We start from the raw sequence: 22,395 nt of genomic DNA, 5'->3' as shown, positions 1-22,395 counted from the left end.
GTATCCACGTATATACACGCGACTTTCCCAGAGTTGACACGTCTATACATGCGAACAGAGAGCAAAAAAAAAAAATCCAGAGAGTGCTATTTGGTACCTGAATGCTGTTCCAGCACTCCAGCACCCAATAGCACTCTTTGGATTTTTTTTTTTGGGTGCATTGCACCATCCACAAGGAAGATTTAAGACAAGAATGACATATATGTATACATTGTCAATACACGATTCAAGACAGACATGAATGCAATACTATCAATTCACGATTCAATATTACTATCAAAAATTTATGCGTACACATATATACAAGGGAGTCCATATGTCGAAGTAGCCCATGGCTTCAGTTACAAAAATATATATACAACCACATCCTCAATATGGAATGTGATACTATAAGTCTGAGTACTACTCAGACCCAGATGATGACTCGCTGCTCCCTCCATGATCAGATGAGCTCACATCGGTCGGAATGTCTGATGAAGTAGTGTTCACGTCCACCCTCTACAGTGGCGGCGGGTGGATCATCAGTGGTGGCAGCAGGTGCAGCAGCAGCTTGTGCCTGTTCAAGTAATATATAGTATATAAGTATATATATATGTAATTCAATAAACCAAAATCATTCGTGTAGAGTTTTCAAGTACCTGTCGACCGTATGGTCTCATGGCCATCTCAAACTGCGCGTCCATAATACGTCCCTCGGCTTCGGCTTTGAAGAGGACCCACGTGTCACCCGCAGCTACATTTAGCCCATCATCATACGCGAGTTTCTTAAGGTGAGATATTTTATTACTTAAGATCTCCCTTATTCGCGTCCTTTCCCATACATCCAAGAATGTCGCATGTGGGGGATTGGGGGTACCGACTATGTACAGCATCTATCAGCTTCCCAACTAATCGGCTATTTTGATCTTTAAATCTAATAAAATAATTTCTATACAAGTTTGAAACCACCCCACGCATGTACTCCATTATCTCTTTCCCCCTCGCATCCATCACTACCCCGCCCCTATCCGTCACATCATAGCAGATCACTCCCTCCACCTCTCTCACCTCCTCCTCATCCTCACTGTCTCCTCTAACTCTTCTCCCTCTATCTCCTCTCTCACCGCGTGCCCTACTACCTCCCCCACCAAAGCGCCCGCCGCATCCTCCACTCCCACTCTTCCTACTGCGGCGTTTGCTCTCCTCTGTACTGCGGGTGGAGTCACGACTGGGAGATTGTCTATGTGACTGTGGCTGTGAGGGAGTACGTGATGGTGGCTATGAGCCCTGACGTGACGGTGCCTGGGAGGGTGTGCGTGAGTGTGTCTGGGACGGGGTATGTCTCCTCGGTGGGCGTGGAAGAGGAGAAGCTACATGCCATCTCGTCGGACTCACAGGCATAGACGGCAGTGGAGTGACATGGATACTCGGGGGCGGGGTATAGATACCAGGCAATCCAGGAGGGGGATGGGCATACATGTACTCTGTAAGCTCAACTGGACCAGGATGGTGCCCAAAATGATTTAGCATCTCCATCATCCAAGTGCCGTACACAAATGGATCGGATGAAGAACCTGGATCCATGAAGAATCTGCAAAAATAAAAGTATATACATGATTGCATCAAAGCACAAATGCAAGCTAGCACAAATGCAAGCTAGCACAAATGCACAGTCGCGTGTATACACCCATCCAAAAATGCATGTATATGTGCGTGAACGTCTGTGAAAATAGGATACACACAGACATACACGCGTTCCTACATGCGGCCTGCACAAAAAAAATTTGAAAGCGACCGATCTCCGACAAATCATCCTTATAAAACAAGCCCACTGTCACAATCGTTCACAAAAGTACTACCAGAGAAGGATGGAGACAATCCCATAAAGAAAAGAGACAATAGCATAAACAAATGGAAGGAAAGAGACACGACAAAGGACAAACTGACTCACCTCTGAAAAGTGAGTCTTCTTTTTGGCTAGTTTCCTTCACCCGTGTGTGCTCCTTGTCTGCTCCTTGCACTTTGGTTTAGTGCTGTGTTGGAAGAGGCAGCAGACGAAGGAGAGGAAATCTTAGTTTGAAAATGTTTATTTGGAGAAGGCCGGTTATTTTAGGTATAGACAGGTCGTCGCGTGTAACAGCGCATGTATTTTTGCGTGTATAATAAATCAACCGCGTTTATACACGTGATTTTAAGAATGTAGCCGCATTTATACACACAATTTTCAGGATGTAGCTGCGTTTATACATGCAATTTTAAGGATGTAGACGCGCTGATACACGTAATTTTAAGGATATAGACGTACTGTTACACGCGATTTATAGAAATTTTTATACTTTCATTAAAAACTGATTATGATTTTGTGTTTGCTCTTTTGTACATAGGATGTCATCAACCTCCTCAAGCAGTTCTGGTGAGGATGAGACAATGCGTCATCGTAATCGCGATGTGTGGTTGGGACAAAGGATCAAAGTGTATGTGTAATCAATGTCAAGGATGCATTGTACGAGCGCGTCGAATTACCTTGAATCACATCTCCATGTATGGAGAATGGAATCAAACAGGTTTAGAGGTGAGTAGATGTAAATTGATAGTATTTAAATGACTCATGATATCCAAATTAAATTAATGGAGTTGTAATATATATACTCTAATTGAAGCAGGATGTAGTACCACACCCTAACATGGTGCCCTACGCGCGGTGAGAGCACGCAAAGTGTCGACGAGATGATGCTAGAGCTTCGGGATCTAGTGTCAGAGATGAGTGGGAAAGGGATGACAATAGCCCTGCACCCCACGAAGTTGTTGGGTTTAGAGTTTAGGGTTTAGGACTAATTGATGATATTGGATGCAGGCTATTATCAAACATGCTTCCAAAGGGGAATAGACTACCCACCTCAAGAGACATAGTGAGGCGCTATGTGACATCTCTTGGAGGATTGGATTATGATCGCATACATGCATGCGTCAATGATTGCATTCTCTTTCGTGGGACGCATAAGGAGGCTCGACATTGTCCCACTTGTGGTGAAGCAAGGTATAGAATAGATGTGAAGAGTTTTGATGTACCTCGTAAAGTCTTGCGACACTTTCCTATAATTCCTCGCATCAAACACATGTTCAAGTGCAAATCCATAGCAGAGCTCATGTCATGGCATTCCTCACATCGATCGGATGATGGCATGTGGAGAATTCCCGCAGACACTCCTGCTCGGAAGCATATTGAAGGTGAGTGGCCCAGCTTTAAAACACAGCCCAAAAACTTGAGACTTGGCCTAGGTATGGATGGAGTGAATCCATTTGGTTTCAAAAGCACCGCAAACAGCGTGTGGCCAGTTGTGTTGGTGAATTACAACCTTCCACCATCAATGGCGATCAAGAAGGGACATCTTATGTAACCCCTCTAATTCCAGGGAAACATAAAGTCAAGCATATGGATGTTTATCTCTCGGGGGGGGTCACTCGTATAAATATGTAAGTATCACGTGGGTTCAACAGAAGGACATTTTAAATATTTAAAACTTACAGAAATATATTTACAGAGGGAATTTATTTATTGTATTTTTAAAAAAAATTACAGATTTGAATAGGAAAGGATACATTATATTCACTAAAAAATTCACAGATAAGGGACTTTTTAAATAGGCCTTGAACGCACGTGATATAGAGGATTTACATATAGTGACCCCCTTGAGGCTTATCTCGAACCGTTGATTGATAAGTTGGAGGAACTATGGAGAGGTGTTGCGGTGGTGGACATTAGTAGGCCTCCCTCCTCTCGACACTTCGACTTAAAAGCAGTGTTGATGTAGACAATGCATGACTTTCCAGGATACAGTGATTATTCTGGTAAGAATTCTAATTACCTCCCTACTCTAATACTATTGGCTATATTAATTGTAACTATTGACTTTATTATTCTAACTTATATTTATATTTTAATAGGTTTGAAAACATCGGATAAACATGCATGTCTTGTTTGTGGCCCTTTGTTAGTACATGAGTATGCGGACGGTTTGTGTAAGACCATATTCGATAATCATCATCGATTTCTCCCGTCAGATCATCCTAAATATGTAGCTAGTAAGAGTAACATTCCTCCACAAACACTTCGTGCAAAAGATTGTTGGAAGCGTATTTGGGAGTCTATAAATATTCTTCCTCCAGATGGCATGAACAGGTATAGTAATGTTTTTCAATCTTGTTTTGTGTACTCTCTAATAGGATCACATAGAGCAATCCCTTGTATAGGTACTCCATTTTTTTTTGGCTACCATATTGGACCCATCTTAAGATCAACCATATTGGACCCATCTTAAGATCAACCATCTTCTTGATTCCATGCACATCTTCAAGAATGTGGGATCTGGTATTTGGAAACATATTGGTAAACGGACAATGTTAGTGTACGGGAGGACTTGCGAGTCGCAGGACGTATGCATCAAGCTTGGCCATGAGAGGAGGGTGGGCACGTTCGTCTTCCGCCTGCACCATGGATTATATCAAAGAAAGAGGAGAAGTAGGTAAAGCAGGCCATCACCACTTTACGTACTCCCACTGGATGCATGAGATCATTGAAGGGAGCCTTTACAACCACTAAGAAAAGAGACATTGAGCAACTATATGGGTTGAAGTCCCACGATTGGCACAAGATGCTCCAAGTAAGTGTTTTCCAAGTCTTGTACGTTGAAATTAAATTTTGTAATGCCATAAACCATACATACATGTGCTCTTATGTGCGCAGTTCATACTACCTACTAGCATCGACCATTGTGCAAATAAGAGTTTGAAAAAATGTATTTATAAGATGGGCGAGCTTGTGACGTATGTAAAACCCATGTCAGATCACCCTTCATTATACCTTGCAAAATGAACGTGCATGAGGTATAACGTACTATTTATTTATTTTTCAGATATGTTAGTTCCAAAGCAATTGATCCAGCCACGTTGGATGATGCGCATGTTATGGTAGTGGAGGTGGTTTGTTTGGTAGAGGAGACTTTTCCGCAAACCATTCTCATAAGTCAACTACATCTCATTGTGCATTTAATGGAGGTGGTTTGTTTGGTAGAGGATACTTTTCCGCAAACCATTCTCACAAGCCAGCTACATCTCATTGTGCATTTAGTGGACGAAATTGCTTTATGTGGCATTGTGCATACACGTTGGATGTTCTTCCTAGAGCGCTTCATGAAGACCTTAAAAGACTTTGTGAGGCAAAGTGCAAGGCCCGAAGGAAGCATGGCCGAGGGTTGGTTGATACAAGAGTCTCTTGTATATATTTCAGAATTTCTTGGTCAGGTGGACAGCTCTTTGCCACGACTATGTCCAGCAATGAAGAGGACTTGAGGATGACCTCTATTGTGCCTCAAGGAAAAGGACAGAGTAAAGTAATTGATAGAACATTGATTGATGATCTCAATTTCACTTGCATCCTTAATAGTGATGTGATGAGCAGATGGGTTACAAGATATGAGGATGCAAAGACAAAAAGGCAAGCAGAAAGAGCTCTCTTTCAGAGGCAATATGGCTCTCGTAAGGCATACCCTAAGCATCTAGCAACACTTCCGAATGATATCCATGTTGATTGGTTGCATGAGGAAATGGAGAGAGCAGAGAGCGGCGAGAGGCTGCATATCACAATGGAAGAATGAGAGTATGCACGAGGATGCATGTTAAAGGTACATAGAACTAATGTTTTGCATTAGTTGTAAGTGATTTGCTTTTAATATTTATTCACATTGCTTACACAAATATTGCTTCTATTTTGGTCCAGTGCACTATGTTCCACCGTTGGGACTCGTGGAAGGTAGGCTACTGTGGCCGCTTTGCGACGTGGCTGGCTTGGGTGATTCTTTAACATGGATCCAATTGAAATCCAGCTCCCTTCTGAGCTTGAACATCTCCGCTTCAGACATGGGCGGTAGGGCGCCGAATGTCCCGTATCTTATGAGGGCCAATTACATGCTCTCGAAGATGGCCTCCTGATCGCAGTCCATCATAATGGGGACCATCAATCCACCCATTGCCGTGCCGTGTAGCAAATTTCTGAAGGTTGTAAGCGGAGCCTGATCTGGTCGGCTCGGGATAGACATCAAGCACCCCTCCTGGTCGTGTAGTCCACGTTAGAGAGGAGTGCACGTTAGAGAGGAGTGCAGGCCACATCAATGAACGCGCCCGCCTCCTCAAATTAAACGCAGAAGTAAATGTTATTTAAACATTTTTTTTTCGTCGAAATAGGAATATATTAAGAGAGGAGAAAATTACAACCACCCATGAGGAAAGTCCATGGGGGGACCCATAAAACAGCTAAGCCAATAGGTGGCTTTAGCTACAATCCAAAAGCACTCAAAGATGAATACACCTATCTGAACAGGAAAGTGTGACACATGCAGCTGAAGCTTTTGCATGCCCGGTGTGTCGCCCATGCCCGACTGGGCGTTTGCATGCTTCATCCTCCCCTTTCTCTCATCGTCTCCCCTTCTCGCTTTACTCTCTGAGCTTGCCGACTGCTAAGGTCCTCCCCCCGAGAGGGGGGAGCTCTACCCCAAGATGTCCCTACAGGACATTGTTTTGCTCGGCTCCAACCTCTCAACTATAGCCCTCAGAGAGGGAGCAGGCCCCTCATCGTTGGTTCTGCCAACAAGCACCTACTAGGCCCCATGGCGGTTTTCATTCTACACTAGAAGTAGGACATATGCCCTCTCCTCTGCATCTGCATCAGGTCTGTGCAGAGACTCGGGGAGTGGAAGATGGTCCCGCTCAAGGACCATGTCAAGGCAGAAGTGCTCCACCACAACCCGTCCCGGCTCTTTTCGACCCACCGATATCTTTCGCGGAGGTTATTCGTCAACCGAAATCTGGTCGCGCTTTATCAGGTCATGTTCCCTCTTCAGTTCCTCTTAATTGATGTTAACCCAATGGTAAATCTCTCTCAAAACCCTGTCTTTGAAGAAAGGTTCTGTGATGGAGATGTTGATGATGAAGGTGCTGTCATCTGTGATGATGATGAGCTAGCTGATGGCAGGAACACCTGTCCTCACACACGCTTATCACCCTCTGTCATGGGGCTAGACCCCCTGTCATGACACAGTAAAGTATTGGATCAAGATTAACTGGGAACAGAAGGGTATAAGAGTTGCTTCAGTCCAACATCTACCTAATGCATATTACATGTTTCATTTTGAGGATCCTGAAAGTGCCACCGTTGTCATCAACAGTGGTCAATGGATTATAAGGAATACACCGTTGTCTTTTTTCAGATGGTTTGAAAGTTTTGACGCTAAGGGGCCTAAGCCAACAAAAATCCCAGTGTGGGTTGAGTTAATTGACATGCCGGCTAAGTTCTCCCTCTAGGCCAGAAGGATTGAAGGTGCTATTGGTAAAGTGTTAGGGCAGAAGCCCTTCCAGGTGGTTAACCCTCAATGGGCTTACTAGATGCTCATTGAGGTTGATACGGCCGAACCGTTAAAGGATAAAGTTCCTCTTAAAAACAGGAAAGGGCAGGTCATATATGAACAGTTTTTAACTTATAAAAAATTTCCCAATGCTTGCTTTAATTGTAATAAACAAGGTCACATGATTAGGGATTGCCCTGATCTACAACAACCCACAGATATTTCTAAGGCTCCAGGCAAGGATGAGAACTTTTGGTTCCCCAAAAAAAACACGTTTCTAAGAATAAAAATCACGAAGCAAATTGGCATATTCCTGCCAATAGATTTGCTCCTCTCTTGGAAGAAGTCCAAGATGGGTATGTTGGGAAAAGTGAAAGTCATACTTTGGATAATCCTAGTCAAGTCAAGGAGCCTCAAAAGGCAGCCCATTTTGGGGAGGAACAAGTTTCTCCTGGAATGAATGCCCAAAAGGATAGAGTATTCTACAGCCAAGAACAAGACTCTCCTATGGAATCAGATGAGGACTTCGTAGATAAAACTCAACACATTGATAATGAGTTTAAATCTCAGTTGGAAGCAGAAGATGTAGCAATGATGAAAAGAATGTCCCTCTCTCCCCGTCTAAACATCCTGAGGAGGGAGGTTTCTCTCCCCTTCCTTTGAGTGCTAAGATGAAGAGGAAAAAGGAAAAGGTCTAAGAGGCATTGAGAACCTCTATGTCCACTGGGAAGCCCTCCAAAGCTAGTAAAAAATGAATCATATAAACATGCTCTCTTTTAATTATAAGGGGCTCACTAACCCTGAAAGGGCAGTGGCCATTAACAGATGGATTAGAGACATGCCTCATGATTTTGACTTTCAATTGTAAGGGGCTCACTAACCCTGAAAGGGCAGTGGCCATTAATAGATGGATTAGAGACATGCCTCATGATTTTGACTTTCTGAATCTTCAAGAGATTAAAGTTGGGGGAACCTAGCTTCATAATAATCTGTAAAGAATCTCAAAGAATGCTCAATGGTTTTTTACTAATCATACCATAGGCAAAGGTGGGTCTGCAGAGTAGGCATCCACAGAAAGTGGGAACATTCCATTCAGGATGCTTGGTCTGATGATCTGCACAGTTGGTCAGCGGTTCGATTGGGGAAACCTTTTAACTTTACAGTTGTTTCTATATACGCTTCTTGCTTGGCTAACATGAGGGCTACCTCTTGGCATTCTGTTAATCAGATAGAGGGTCCCATTTTGATGGTGGGTGATTTTAACATGGTTGAATGCCAAGGTGATAGAAGTAGATTTCTGGGAAGAATAGTTAGTGGTCTTGAGAAGGCTAAATGGGCACTACTGAAGATAGGAAAGGACCTTACAGACCTCTCCCCTAAAACAAGGATCACCTGGTCTAATCTTCAAAGAGGTCACTATCACAGGGCTGCGAGACTAGATAGACTCTATGCCTCTAAAAGTCTAGTGGATATGTTCACGAATGTCAAGTGCTTTATAGACACTTCCCTCAACATCTCAGACCACTTTCCCTTGATTTACAAACTTTCGGTGGGCCAGGCTAAAGGTAGGGCTGGATGGCCTCACCTGGACCCATCTCTTTTCCTACTGCCATGTGTGCAACAAGAGATAAAAGGATTCATATCAGATGCCTTCAGGCAATGTATTTCCCCCTCCAAGTGTTGGGCTATGCTAGTCAATAGGGTGCATACTATTTGCAGGGACTATAAGCTGAAAGCTGCTGCTATTCGTCTGAGTCGTAGAGTGCAGATTAGAAAGCAGATTCAAGTTCTCTCTCAAACTAACAAGGGGTTGGTTGATCATAATCTAATTGATCTGAGGAACCAGCTTAGACTTGAGGAACTGCTTGTTGCTAAGACTACGATGCTTTGGTATAGAGAAGCGTGGGCTAGAAAAATTGACACCCCCACCCTAAGATGTTTTCTTTACTCAAAAGGAAGAAAGCCAGAGATCTTATTCCTATGGTTAGGAAACCTAATGGCCAGGTTGCTGCTACCGAAGAGGAAAACCTTCAAGTCATCAAGGGTCATTTTCTTAACTTGTTTTCCACTGTCTCCACTCTCACTCCAGAAATTATTGCAGCTAGAGCCGAAATTTCTCTCACTTGGAAAAAAATGGTTAATTCCTCATTGGCTCTATGAAATTAGATGCCCCCTTCTCTGAGAATGAGGTGAAGGATTCCATCACTCACCTCAAAAACTGGGAAAGATGGGATCCCTAATGAATTCTTCCAAGCCTTCAGAGAGGAGCTCACCCCACACATCTTAAACATATGGAAAGAAGCCATGAGAAAGGGTTTCCTTGCTGATAAAGCCAATGTGGGTGTGATTAAGCTTATCCACAAAAAAGGGGAGAAGCAAGACTTGGGGAATTGGAGACCCATAACATGTCTCTCATCTCTTTACAAAGTCTTTGCCCACATTCTGACTAGGAGAATTAACCCCTACATGGATGCCTGGATCCTGAAGGCGCAAAAAGGTTTTATTAAGGGGAGGTATATCCTAGATGCTATCATAAGTCTTTGGGAGGGCATGGAGCATGCTGAAAGCTTTGGGCAAAACTACATTTTTCTAAAAATAGACTTCGACAAGGCTTACGACAGAATTGATTGGTCTTTCCTCTTTCAATATTTACAGGACATTGACCTTAATAGAAAATTTACAGGACATTGACCTTAATAGAAAATTCATCAAGTATGTTCAAACCCTCTTGGGGAATGCTACCTCAAGGGTTACTGTTAATGGGGCTCTTACAGAAACATTTCCTCTAAAGAAGTCTATAAGACAAGGGTGCCCTTTACCCCCCCTGCTTTTTGCCATTGTTGCTAATGCCCTTGGGTGGTTGGTGAATGAGAAAATATCTAACAACAACATCAAGGGTATCTCTGTCCCTGGCGGCAGAACTGAGCCCTTATGCCTACAACTATGCTGATGACACCAATGCTTTACTTAATGAGACCCAGACTGCAGGCCACTTCATGGCTTGCCTTGACACTTTCTGTTTAGCTAGTGGATCTCAAATCAATCATGCTAAGACAAGCTTTAGAGTTTTTGAAGGTGTGCCTCCTCCTGCCATCCTGGCCGCGCTGGATGTAAGGCTATTCCGGAAGGGGAAGTCTTCAGGCTTTTAGGCATTCCCATGGGGTTTAATATTATAGAGATGGGATTTTGTTCTGTAGAAGCTCAAAAGCTAGGTTTTGAAATGGAGTCATATAAATACAGGTGTGGCTTCTAGAGCTTTTGTCCTCAACCATTATTATTATTCCCTCTCTGTGGTCTATTTTTTGGCCTACTGGAGACCTTCTAAAACCCAATTGAACTCCCTGTATACAATTATGGGGAACTTCCTATGGGGAGGATCCTTAGTCAGAAGGAAAATCAACAAGGCTGCATCTCAGGTTTGTAGCATGGACAAAGAACAAGGTGGTTTGGGCATCGTCAATATTGGAATGCTGGCTGAAAATCTTGCAGCTAAGTGGATTAAAAGGGCCATCTTCTCCAAGGATGTTTGGGCAGACTTGCTTAAAAGAAATGTGGATAAGTTTTTTTTAAAGAACAAAAGAGCTTGGAAAGGGTTCTCACTCTGAGGTTCTTTTTTCTAAGGCTCACTTATCTCCTACTGGCAGCAAGCTCAACTGTAGAATGTGGGAGTCTTGGATGGGCTTCAAAAATCTTTTTTCTTTCCAGATTTATACCAAGAGGGGTCGATATGCGTATGCAGCAGATTCGGTGTGGTTTGGTCACCTGGTCAAGCAGTCTGTCAGATGTCTCCTATTGTGGCATGTGTGGAAACAAAGGAATGAAGCCCTCTTTGGCATAAAAGCTAATCATAATTTCTTTCTATTTCTTGACAGTATTCTCAAGTTGACCAAGCAAGTCCAACTTAGAGGTGAAAGTTCTTAAGCTGGTCGCTGGCAAGATCAACCGTGGAGAAAGTGGAGGAAAGTTCTGAATTCTTCTAGCTCCAACACTAGGGCAAGCATGTGTCAAGGCCTGGAAAAGGAATGCTTCAGAAGGCTCCATTATGGTGATCATCGGGCTTAGTCCACTGAAGAATACAAAGGGGAGATAGCACACCTTTTCATTTATGTCCTTTGCTCTGTATATAGGTGGTTCATCCTCAGTCCACTGGTTCTATGTTATTCTTAGCAATCCCTAAACATTATTTTGACGTCCATTTCCAACCGCACCACCTGCAGTTTAATGCCCAAATCACTGATGATGCACGCAGTGTACACAACTGGGTATTGACAAATAAGAGTCAAACTTTTTTCTATCAATTGTTTGATGAATCCAAGGGACAACCATTTGTTTTGGGAGTCCAAACTAGTTGGCAACTTCGATGATGAACACCCATGGGTCATGAAGGTTTATTGGCCATGGATGCTACTTTCGCAAACAACGAATAAGTACAAGCTGTGTATTCATCGTTGGGATTCCAATAATGCATTTCATAATACTTCAAATTTTGGTATTACTATAAACAAATTGGTGTTTGTTGTAGTTCCATTTATATACCTTGTTGGTATTCGGTGCTCATCGAAATGGTGTTCCAGTTGTGTGGGCCATCACGTTGTCTTGCTCCATGGTTGATATCAAAATTTGGTTAACTGCGTTGAGAAACCGGATTTTTGATGCCAATAAGTCTTGGCAACCCAATGCTTTTATGGTGGATGATGCACAAGCGGAAATCCAAGCTATCAAGTGAGTTTGGACATGTCTTTTTCCACTATTGCAACATCTTTAACATGTGATTACACACATTTTGAGTAATACAACTTGCTCTTCATATGACATATGACATATTTGTCTCAAAAAATACAACAAATTATCAGTGAAACCCTCTTGATTTGCGACGTGTGTGGATGCTTTATTTGATCGACCGTCTCCATACATAACATATGAATGAACTAAACCCATGTGTGTTGTTTCAGATGGTGATAATGATCTTCTAGCATTAACTAAGTGCTTGGCTCTCCAAATGCAAGCGTATGTGCAACAAGCCAAAGCATCAAGGGCTTTGTTGGTGACATACCCACCCCATGAGTTACGGGCTCGAGATGACGGGTTTGGGAATTCACTTGCCCGTGCTGCGAAGTCATTCTTTGAGGCTGGCCGTTCTCAAGAAGGTTCGTAGAAGGAAAGAAGAACCTTGCCCAAATTCCCAAAGGGGACAAAGAAACAGAGGGTGACGATGCAAGCAAAGCTTTAAAATTCTCCTTGGAAACATGCATTTTGAGTTACGAGAAATTAATGTGTGTGCAAAGAAAAAACGATGTCTTTCACAAATATGCTGAATAATAATAATAATAATAATACACTATTGTGAATAAGAAAATATACAAGTGACAAAAAACTAAGTTAAGAAGGGGTGCTCTTATAATTTGTATTCCAACTTGACTACTAAATTACTTACACGATAGATTTTGTATCATGGTTTTGAGATTTGTATCATGGTTTTGAGATTTGATTTTGAACAAAATTGTCTAGTAAAAAAAACCAAAGAGTAATCATTATTATTTTAATAAGCAAATAATAATATCACACATGTACACCAATGTTTTTTTTAAATGATCTTTTTGTTTGTGGTTACATTTTTATAACATTGCAGGCAGGGCCTAAATTTGACGGGTGCCTATGAAATTTTTTACGACAGGCAAATTTTTTTTTCGCCTTCCACTTGACAGGTTTCAACAAAAAAGTTCTTGTCAAATGACAGGTAAATTTATATCAACACAGATACCATAAAAAGAAGACACATAAAATAGAGAATAACCTACGGACCGGCTCTCTTTAAAATCACATTCATGCATATCTTGCCAGTGCAAAACCCCTAATCATCAAAAGATATCAAATAAAAAACCACTAGATCACAATAAACCTCGGACAAAAGACAGAAAATGTGAACAATCATCAAAGTTGTGCAATCCAAAAATCACTATAATGGCATAGCTCTCCTCTTTTTTGCTTTACCCCAAATTTTTTATGACAGGCAAATTTTTTTCTGGGGCTTGTCGTTTGACAGGAATTTTTTTCAACTACCTTTTTTGACAGGCAAAATGGCCCTTTACAGGAAAAACAGGCGTCAAATTTAGGCCTTGATTGCAGGCGGTGCGGTTGTTTAAACTGCAGGCAGTGCGGTTGGAAATGGACGTCAAAATAATGTTTAAATAACGTTTACTTGTGCGTTTAATTCGCGGACTACACGACAAGGTAATTCGCCTGATTCACTTCTGCGGGGGTTGGGTTGGGGGTTGGTTCGTTGACGTGGCCTGCACCCCTCTCTGACACGTGGAGGGGTGCTTGATATCTATTCCGAGCCGATCTTAAATTGTATGGTCGCCTGTGATTCCCAACATGAAACACCACATCCTTCGGCATAATGCATGACTCAACTTCAACATCACAAAGCACTGATCTCTTGAGTGTTGAGTGACTTGTGACCAGTCTTGTCTTCTGATCGATGTCAAAAGTGTCCCTGTCTTTGCTCCGCTTACGCTTATCTTCTCTTCCGCGCCTGGACACGCCACCCCATTCACTTTAAACCCTTTAACTTCTCCACGAGCACAAAATTATCGGACACCCCATGCCCACTTTAAAGAGGAAAAAAGCTTTAACCTTTACACTAGCTCAAAATTAGAGGTGGCATTTTCTCATTGGTGGCTAGGCAAGCAAAATGGTTTTTAATGGAGGTTACATCATCCGTAAATGGGCCCTTTTACTTTTAACCCTAGAGACCTCCAACTTTATCAGCATCATCAACATTGTCATCGATTTTTGCATTCCTACTAAGTATCATTTGTCATCAGTGATCTACCAGCCATATCAATTACAGTTACTGTACATGAAAAGTACCTACAAAAAATAGTTGGGATATTTGCATTGTGTGTCAAAGCTTAGTTTTTTGTAGGTTGAATGGCAAGTGGTGATGTATTTGGAATGCTTAGTCACCAAAGGGCTTTGGAATATTATTATTAGCATTAAGGTATGTCCTATCTCATCAGCACAACAACATAGTATAGGCACTTTGGATGGTGATACGAGATCTGATGTAGGTGTGGCATCCGCCTCCGCACCTCAATAAGATAGATGGGATGGTAGGGATGCACCGGCACATGCATTAGTGGCCTTTCAGTGAAAAGGAGCATTCCTCATGTAAAATTATGAAGCATGCTTGGGATGTGCTTATTGTGCTTTACTGGGTGCATAATGAGGCACGAGTGGCCTACTTGTGCTTGGGATGTGCTTGTTGTGCTTTACCGGGTGCATAATGAGACCGAGTGGCCTACTTGTGCGAGCAGTTAGAGTCCATGCATATAAATGAGGCAGACTAAATGGATGAGTTCCTCACAAGGATTAAAGATCTCATGAAGTAGATGGCATGCATTGATGAGGCCTATTTGGACAAATCTTTGGTCTACTGTTCTCACAACTCTACTAGATTTATACTAGGGTTTTGTATCTATACTTTGACTCATGGATGAAGGGTAACCTCAATTCCCTTACTTTTGATGAGTCAGTTGTAGTGATGTTGCAAAGAAGAGCAATCTCGGTAAAATTAAACTAGTATGCATGTGGAAGCTGCCAGTCGAAAAGGTAAAGGCAATTAAGCCCTTTCTTAGGGAGGCTATAAGCCAAAGGCAAAATCAACCCAATATTCTAGAAAGGATGTCGAGAAGAGGGGTGATAAGCCTAAGAGGAAAGGTGTAACATACCTCCGAGATTAACCAAGTTATGATTAAAGATAATCCTAAGTTTTGTATGCTACAGATTTTAGTAATGAATTCCAGCAGGTTTTTAGTGGTTTTTCGGTAGTAAAGATTCTAAGTGTTAAAATTAAGTGAAAATTCAAGATTGATTTTTCAATTAGTTAGTATACTCAAAGGAAGCCTTTAAGTGTGTAGATGGACATGCAAATCAAATTTTGATAAAAAAGTAAAACGTGGCCTATTTTTGGAGTCAACTTTCACATATAGCAGCGTTTGGCAATTCTGCCCGCGCTCGCTTGTAGACCACATGTGTTTGGGTAATTTTAAGTATCCACATGGCTAGTATCTAATAACTGTGCATGACATTATACCTGTTATAGATTATAGCCCCTGACAACAAATCTGAGAGGCTTGCCAAATCTACAAGTAGCTCTTCCACGAATTTTTCCTTGCTAATCTCATGAGAATCAGATTAAATCAAGGATTCAAGGGCACTTTAGGCATTAAGAATTTTCATATCTTGGTCTTCTTCGACATCTTTTTTTTCCATGAGTCACTTAGGATGTCGACTTTTCTCTCAAGCAAGAGGGTAATTTTGCATTTTTTGGTATTTCTCATGATTCATGTATGCCTATATCACTTGAAAATAAAGTTTCACCTCATAAGCTTCTAAATAATAATAATAATAATTAAATAATGATGAAAATAAAAGCACGAATTAAGAAAAAACAAAATAACAATAATGACATCTGCTAAAATGATAAGAACATCTAAAACCTAGAAGTCTATCATTGACCATGAGACCATCTCTACACGTACTAGAAACACTTATGTCAAATATCTTGAAGCATCCCATTGAACATGCCAAATGGATTCCAAAAAAGTTTTTCCATTCTTACCAAAATCTCATCCACTCTTATCATCCACACAATTAAGGTCAATTGTAACCCTAGCAAGAGAGAATGTTAGTCGTTACCTCTTTGGGACACCCATTATTTTATTTTGAAGTTATTTATTTTTGAAATACCTTTTTATATCATATACCAAGATTAATGTGTTTAATCAACTTGTGTGCGTTGGTCTGATGTATATTTGGATTAATGTGTTTAATTAGCTATGTGCACTATTATGGCATGCTCAAGATTAATGTGTTTAATCAGTTGTGTGTATTGACTATTATTATTTTGGATGTAGGCAAAGAATGAGTGGCAGATTTTGTGTTAATCATGGGTGGAACATGTGTTGGACCACTATGAGATATTTTGGAAGACATGTGAACACCTTTTATGGTTTCATATTTAGGCATCAATATTTTTGTAAGGAAAAGGCCTGATACCTTTGTACATACCAAATAGTATTTTATATATTGGTAAGCCCAAGACTTTATATTAATGCTTGCTATATTTTTATAGAGCTTGCACGCTCATAAAATCAAAAGCACTTTCTTGTGTTTTGTTTTTGGAATTATCTTTTTGAAAAGAAAGTGCTTTTTCTAACACATATAATTATGGGAGAGTGGTACAAGGGCCACACTCTACCTAGGGAGAGTCAACCCAATCTTGTGTGACTATGTACCCTACATCTTTCTCTTGTTTATTTAATTTAGTTTATTAAGGTTTATGCTTTAATTTGTACAAATATATGTTATGCTCTAATTTTTGTGTCAAGAAATTAGAGTTTCCTTCTCCGAGTATCTTGAGGTCTTCACAAACTACAGTTGAAAGATTTATTAGGAATAGAATAGATTACAGAGAGGAATTTTATATTGATTCTTGTCATCATAAAATTGATATACTTCCTTATTATGGACCCGAAAGTGGATATTTGTGTACATTAATTGAGAGGCACCTTGCATGGAAGTAAGTTTTATGAGCATAACCTTAAGTGTGATAATAGAGGAGAGTATCCAAAATAAGAGGTGCCTTGTATGAAAGTAAGTTTTATGAGAATAACCTTCAAGCATGATAATAGGGGAGATGATCTAAATAGAGCATTACAATTCCAATTTTCTTTTTCAAATTCAAACATTTTTGATCACTTAAAATCTAGATTTGATGATACCTCTTTGGTACGTCATATGAAGGTTCTTGTGCTTGCACTATATTGTTGAATCAGAGAAACTAACTTCTTTTACAGTTCTGTTGAATTAGAGCAATTCACATGGTTTGTTTATGCATACAGATGTACTCGTGAATATGGAAGTGAGTTAATAAATTCGAATTAGCGGTGCTTCTAAAGTTAATTGGTCGATTGGGTCTTTGGTTGTTTGACCAAGTTAATGACCACCAATATAGATACCTCTTCTTATGGATAAGTACACTATATGTATTACTATCATTTAAAGTTTTTTATAAACAACATGTCATTTAGTACCTCAATTAAGCTATTTATAAATAGAACTCTACTATGTTGTCACACATTTTAAGTATATAAAGGCCTGTCCTATTATAGCCATTGTTTGGGGGAGGAAAACAACTCTAAAATCATTTATATTTGATCTGTAGGTAGTCCTACATGTATTCTAGGACTTTATGAAAGCAAGGCCTTTATTTAAGCTCTGCAAATACTAGATGAACAAATTATGCCACTTCGTAGCATACATGCAGATATTTTAGTGATTATGCATGCATATATTCTAGTGATTATGCATGAAGATATGTTGAAATGGAAATCATGCATGCAGATAATGTCGGGGTAGAATGCAAGTTTCCTGTGTCTGAGTCTTTTATTATGTGATGATTATGTCCTCGCTTTGCCGTAAGAGAAATTGTAAGACATCAAATCAAGCAAATTGCTATGAGAGTCTTTGCTACTAATGACGTTGAAAGTTGTATCGTACAGTTTTAATGAGAAGGGAAAAAAGATGGGTCTACATCTTTCAAATAGCATTGCCTTTTACTAAACTTGGTCTTAGATAAGTAACATTCATTACCTTTTGTTCTTTGTAGATGTAGTTGTTGTACATTCATTAGTTTTGATATTAATACAAGTTCAAATTAAGATTGCTTCTTAAATTCTAAATGATGCTTGTTTCACAATAAAGGATTTAGCAACTTATTTATTTTACTCTCGGAAGGATTCGATTCGGTGACCTCAATTTGAAGTAAGAAAAATATGACTGCCTTCAATTTAGACAAAGAGGTTTTGGCCACCTCAAAATTTAAGGTGCACCTCTACTCATGACAAGGAGGATCCATGTATAGCTAGGCAAAAAATATTTCCCAAACGCTTGAAACTTAACTAGGAGCCAAGATGTGGTGAATATACCACATCAAATCCTTTAATCGAATGAGTACGCATGCACTACAAGATCTTAAAGACCATAAAATTATTATTATTAATATTTTTAAAGACAAATTCACAAGAAAAAAAAAAGATTGAACACCATTGACCAATGGTCCTGACATGCGTGAATGTAAACTTTTCCTTTTGAAATAATAATAAGTATATATTTCATTCACACCCACTGGTATACAAAAATTGTGTCCAGTAAGCCTCATACTTAGGGGCGAGACTTGAAGCTAGATCTGCTGGTCTTGGCGCCCTTGCCACCGCCATAGCGCAGTGCAAGGAGCAGGCTGAGGAGGACGGGCCCTTGAGCAGACTGGCTGCACTGCGTGCAAAAGGCGTGGCAGTAGAAGGAACTGGCCGCCCACACAGTGTCGTCTGCTCCACACGAGGTGCATGTGTCGGCCCCGCTCCCACTCACAAAGCGCAGCGTGCAGGTGGAGTCGGCACCCACCCACCACGCACTTTTCACCACCGCTTGGTCGGGATTGGTGTAGTAGTGTGACGCTGCTGCCATGAACATCTCCGCAAAGTGCTTGGCAGGCATCCGCGGCGCCCGGCCGCAGGCGGTGCAGAAGGCGTGCCTGTGGTGGAAATTGAGCGCCCACTGGGTAGGACCCGCGGGCCTGCCGGTGCAATCGCTGCACGTGAAGATGGCCTCCTTGCCCTGATCCAAGCAGGACACCAGCACGAGCTTAGCCGGATCCGCCAAATCAAGGGGGAAGTCGGGCAGCTGATCTGCCAGCTGCTGCCGAGGACTGTTGAGCCGGGCGGTGGCTGGTGTAGAAAGGGCGTGGCGCGTGGATAAACGGCTGATCTTTGGGCTACCGCTGGGACTCGTGGAAGGAGTAGAAGATAGGCTGCTGCGGCCGCTATGCGTGGTTGGCTTGGGCGATTCTGTAACATGGATCCCATAGAACTCCACCTCACTTCTAAGCTTGAACATCTCCGCTTCCGACCTGGCCGGCAGGGCGTCGAATGTCCCATATCTTATCAGGGTCAACATGCTCTCGAAGATGGCCTCCTCGCAGTCCAGCACGATGGGGGCCATCGAACGACCACCATCAATATCCATTGCCGTGCTGTGGAGCAAATTTCTGAAGTAAGAGGAGCCTCTGGTCAGGCTCTCGAGGCTTACATGATATGCTCGCCTGCTCTTCCCGACATGAAACACGACATCGTTAGGCGGCGTATTTAAACAGACACCACCACCACCACCACCACCACTCCGAATGGATACATGATTTTCCTGATCTCCCATGGCTATCATCGAAGCATCCATTGATCTCCCATGGCTATCATCGAAGCATGGGCGTTTGGGCAGAAGCATAGCCTGCTGATCGGGGCTTCTGTTCCTATCCATGCCTTGGAGTGTAGATTTACTAGCAGCAGCTAATTGGTCAGGATCCAAACTCTTGGGACGGAGCTTTTTATTAGCTTGGAGGAATGAAGTGTTGAGATCCATAATTTTTGCTGCACTCAATTGGAGGAATGATCTACTCGAATTGCACTCAACTGGAGATTGGCAGGTCTTTTTATGGGCATAGGTCGCATGCGTATCATTGCTGCCTGCACACCTAAAGGCTCACATAAGAGATTGAATGTGTCATCCATGACCTCACCAGCCTATCAATCTCCATTAATTAATCGCGTATTTTTTTCTTTGTTCTTCTTTTTTTTGGGCCGTATTACGACCATTTTCCACATGCCGAAATTAAGTGACATCAAAATGCAGTTTCCTTTCACGTATCAACGCTTGTCTTCTCTTCTCGATTATTGCCCCATGGCCCATGCCCACGTGTGACTTGTGTGTATGCCCACCCCTCTCTAAAGGCCGGAAAAAAAAACCTTTCCACCACAAGATTTCCAATTAAAATTTCAAAGTTACAAAAATACTCTTGAAAGATCAAAAAATGTGAAAACTCTCCACATGATGTCTTGCTAATGATTACAACTAGTAGGTGACCCGCACTTTACCACCGCATAAAGTTTTTGCTTGCGTGCATACACAAGAGTACATGTGTGCATGCATCTACTTAGTAACCCGTGCGTTGCTGTGGTACAAAAAAACAAAGAGTTCACCTTGTGCCCTCTTCCCTTATTCTACCATTTTCCTTGCATGTTCCTATAGCGTACAAATGAATGTTCCTACATGTGTGGTGTGCATCTCTACATCTCTCCATTACATAACATGTACATACACCTCTCTCTCTCTCTCTCTCTCTCTCTCTCTCTCTCTCTCTCTCTCTCTCCATGAGAAAGAAGCATAAACACATGTATGGATTAATAATATCATTAAATAAGTAAGGACATCCAAATAAACATGCAAAGCACATCCTCACTGTATAGCAATGAAAAAAATCAATATAAAATAAACAAAAACGTAAAATTAGAGGAATCAGTCAATCGATCTAGTGATCAATAGAAAAGCCAAGCTTCCGCTTCCTAGAGCCATCAACCATGGGCAATGTATGATGTCACCGCCCAACATGGTATGATGGTGACACATCTCTAGTACACTAACCCATGAAGTGTGGATGTCTTCTTTTTGTGTGGAGAATTAATGATAAAATATTAATTAAAAATATAATAAAATCTATTTAGGTAATCTTACCAGACACAAATGAAGATCGAAATAAAGCCATGCCAGGTGTGCCACAAAAAAATCACATCGAAAGGAGAAGCTACTATATGTAGTGAATAAAACCCAAGTCTCTGGTATAGAGTAACTAACACACTTCTCCATGCCATTGGCCATGTCAGAAACACACTCTTTTGTAAATAAATATACTCCTAACTCCTCATTGGGAACACTAATCCCATATCTCTCAATTCCCTCATCCACAACTCTAACCATGAAAAAGTCCACCATAGGTAGAACTATACTCCTAAAACGGGAACACTAATCCCATATCTCCCAATCCCCTCATCCACAACTCTGACCGTAAAAAAGTCCACTATAGATAGAATCCTAAAACGCACTCTTTTGTAAATAAATATACTCCTAACTCCTCATCATCGGGAACACTAATCCTATATCTCTCAATCCCCTCATCCACAACTCTGATCGTGAAAAAGTCCAACATAAGTTATATAAAGAAACATGTAAATGTTTCTATGTTAACACCTGTAATGATTTCTTGCAATTTACATACCCATCCTTGTGACGATCTAGCATAATCCTAGCAACATGTTGATAAGGAAGGGGTGCAGACCAAAGAGGTGTCTATGCAAAATATAATGTCATGTTTTTTAAAAATTATGAATTAATAGAAAAGAAATATGGAAAAATAGAAAAGAATTAATATAAAATTGTTAATCTTCAATCCTCGATTACAACATATCTATAGTAAATATGATGTTGTTCATGCTTGTCCCTAAAACAAAATAAACTGTTTTAGAAAATATACATAAAAGAACACACAACTTTTTTTTTTGCATGCATCCTCCTCTTGCATGTGGGGCGACAGAAGGGAGCTTGCTCAATAAGAAAGATACACATACATACTTATAAAAAGGCACATACAAGAAAATTAGAACACACAACTTCAATACAATACCTAAAATTATCCCCCGGAGCAACCTAAGATCTCCTAATAAACAATGTTAGTTGTTGTAAGTCTACAATCCTCAGATAGAGCTAAAGCATTCACATCACTATCCTCAAGCAAAACCATCACTCCATAGGGAGATCGTAATCATGACAATGCAACATATAATTGTCCATGTGTAAATATAGGTGTTAACAAATATAACCCCAAAACATTTAGGATTTGTCCTTGTGACTTTCTTACCATCATTCCAAATGCCAGCCACACAGGATATTATCTCCATCTCATGTTAAACAGTAGTCATGTCTTAGTGCATATGAAGATAATTCATGGAATAAAAAATCTTTCTCTAACTTTAGTGCCAGTGAGATGACCTCAGCCTCCAAGACTTTTCAGTGAAATACCTTACAAATCAGTCGCATTAGGAATTTTCTGGACCCAAAGAGGGCCTCT

The 22,395-nt window shown here is 41.0% G+C and overlaps 1 protein-coding gene across 1 annotated transcript; it reads right to left on the bottom strand.

Annotated features, from left to right (window-relative positions):
- Nucleotides 1–18,417: 18,417 nt before the first annotated feature.
- On the bottom strand, nucleotides 18,418–19,922 carry LOC147610908 (uncharacterized). Its single transcript, XM_086785573.1, has one exon. The coding sequence runs from the start codon at nucleotides 19,854–19,856 to the stop codon at nucleotides 18,606–18,608; it is 1,251 nt and encodes a 416-aa protein (XP_086641699.1). The 5' UTR covers nucleotides 19,857–19,922; the 3' UTR covers nucleotides 18,418–18,605.
- Nucleotides 19,923–22,395: the final 2,473 nt, after the last annotated feature.

Source organism: Cibotium barometz, chromosome 48, assembly GCF_041138505.1.
Source record: "Cibotium barometz isolate CiBa-2024 chromosome 48, ASM4113850v1, whole genome shotgun sequence".
Lineage (NCBI taxonomy): Eukaryota > Viridiplantae > Streptophyta > Polypodiopsida > Cyatheales > Cibotiaceae > Cibotium > Cibotium barometz.
This window is presented reverse-complemented; position numbering and strand designations above follow the sequence as displayed.

Excerpts from the sequence above, each read along its gene's own strand:
- LOC147610908 (XM_086785573.1), bottom strand. The coding sequence starts at position 19,856 with ATGGATCTCAACACTTCATTCCTCCAAGCTAATAAAAAGCTCCGTCCC.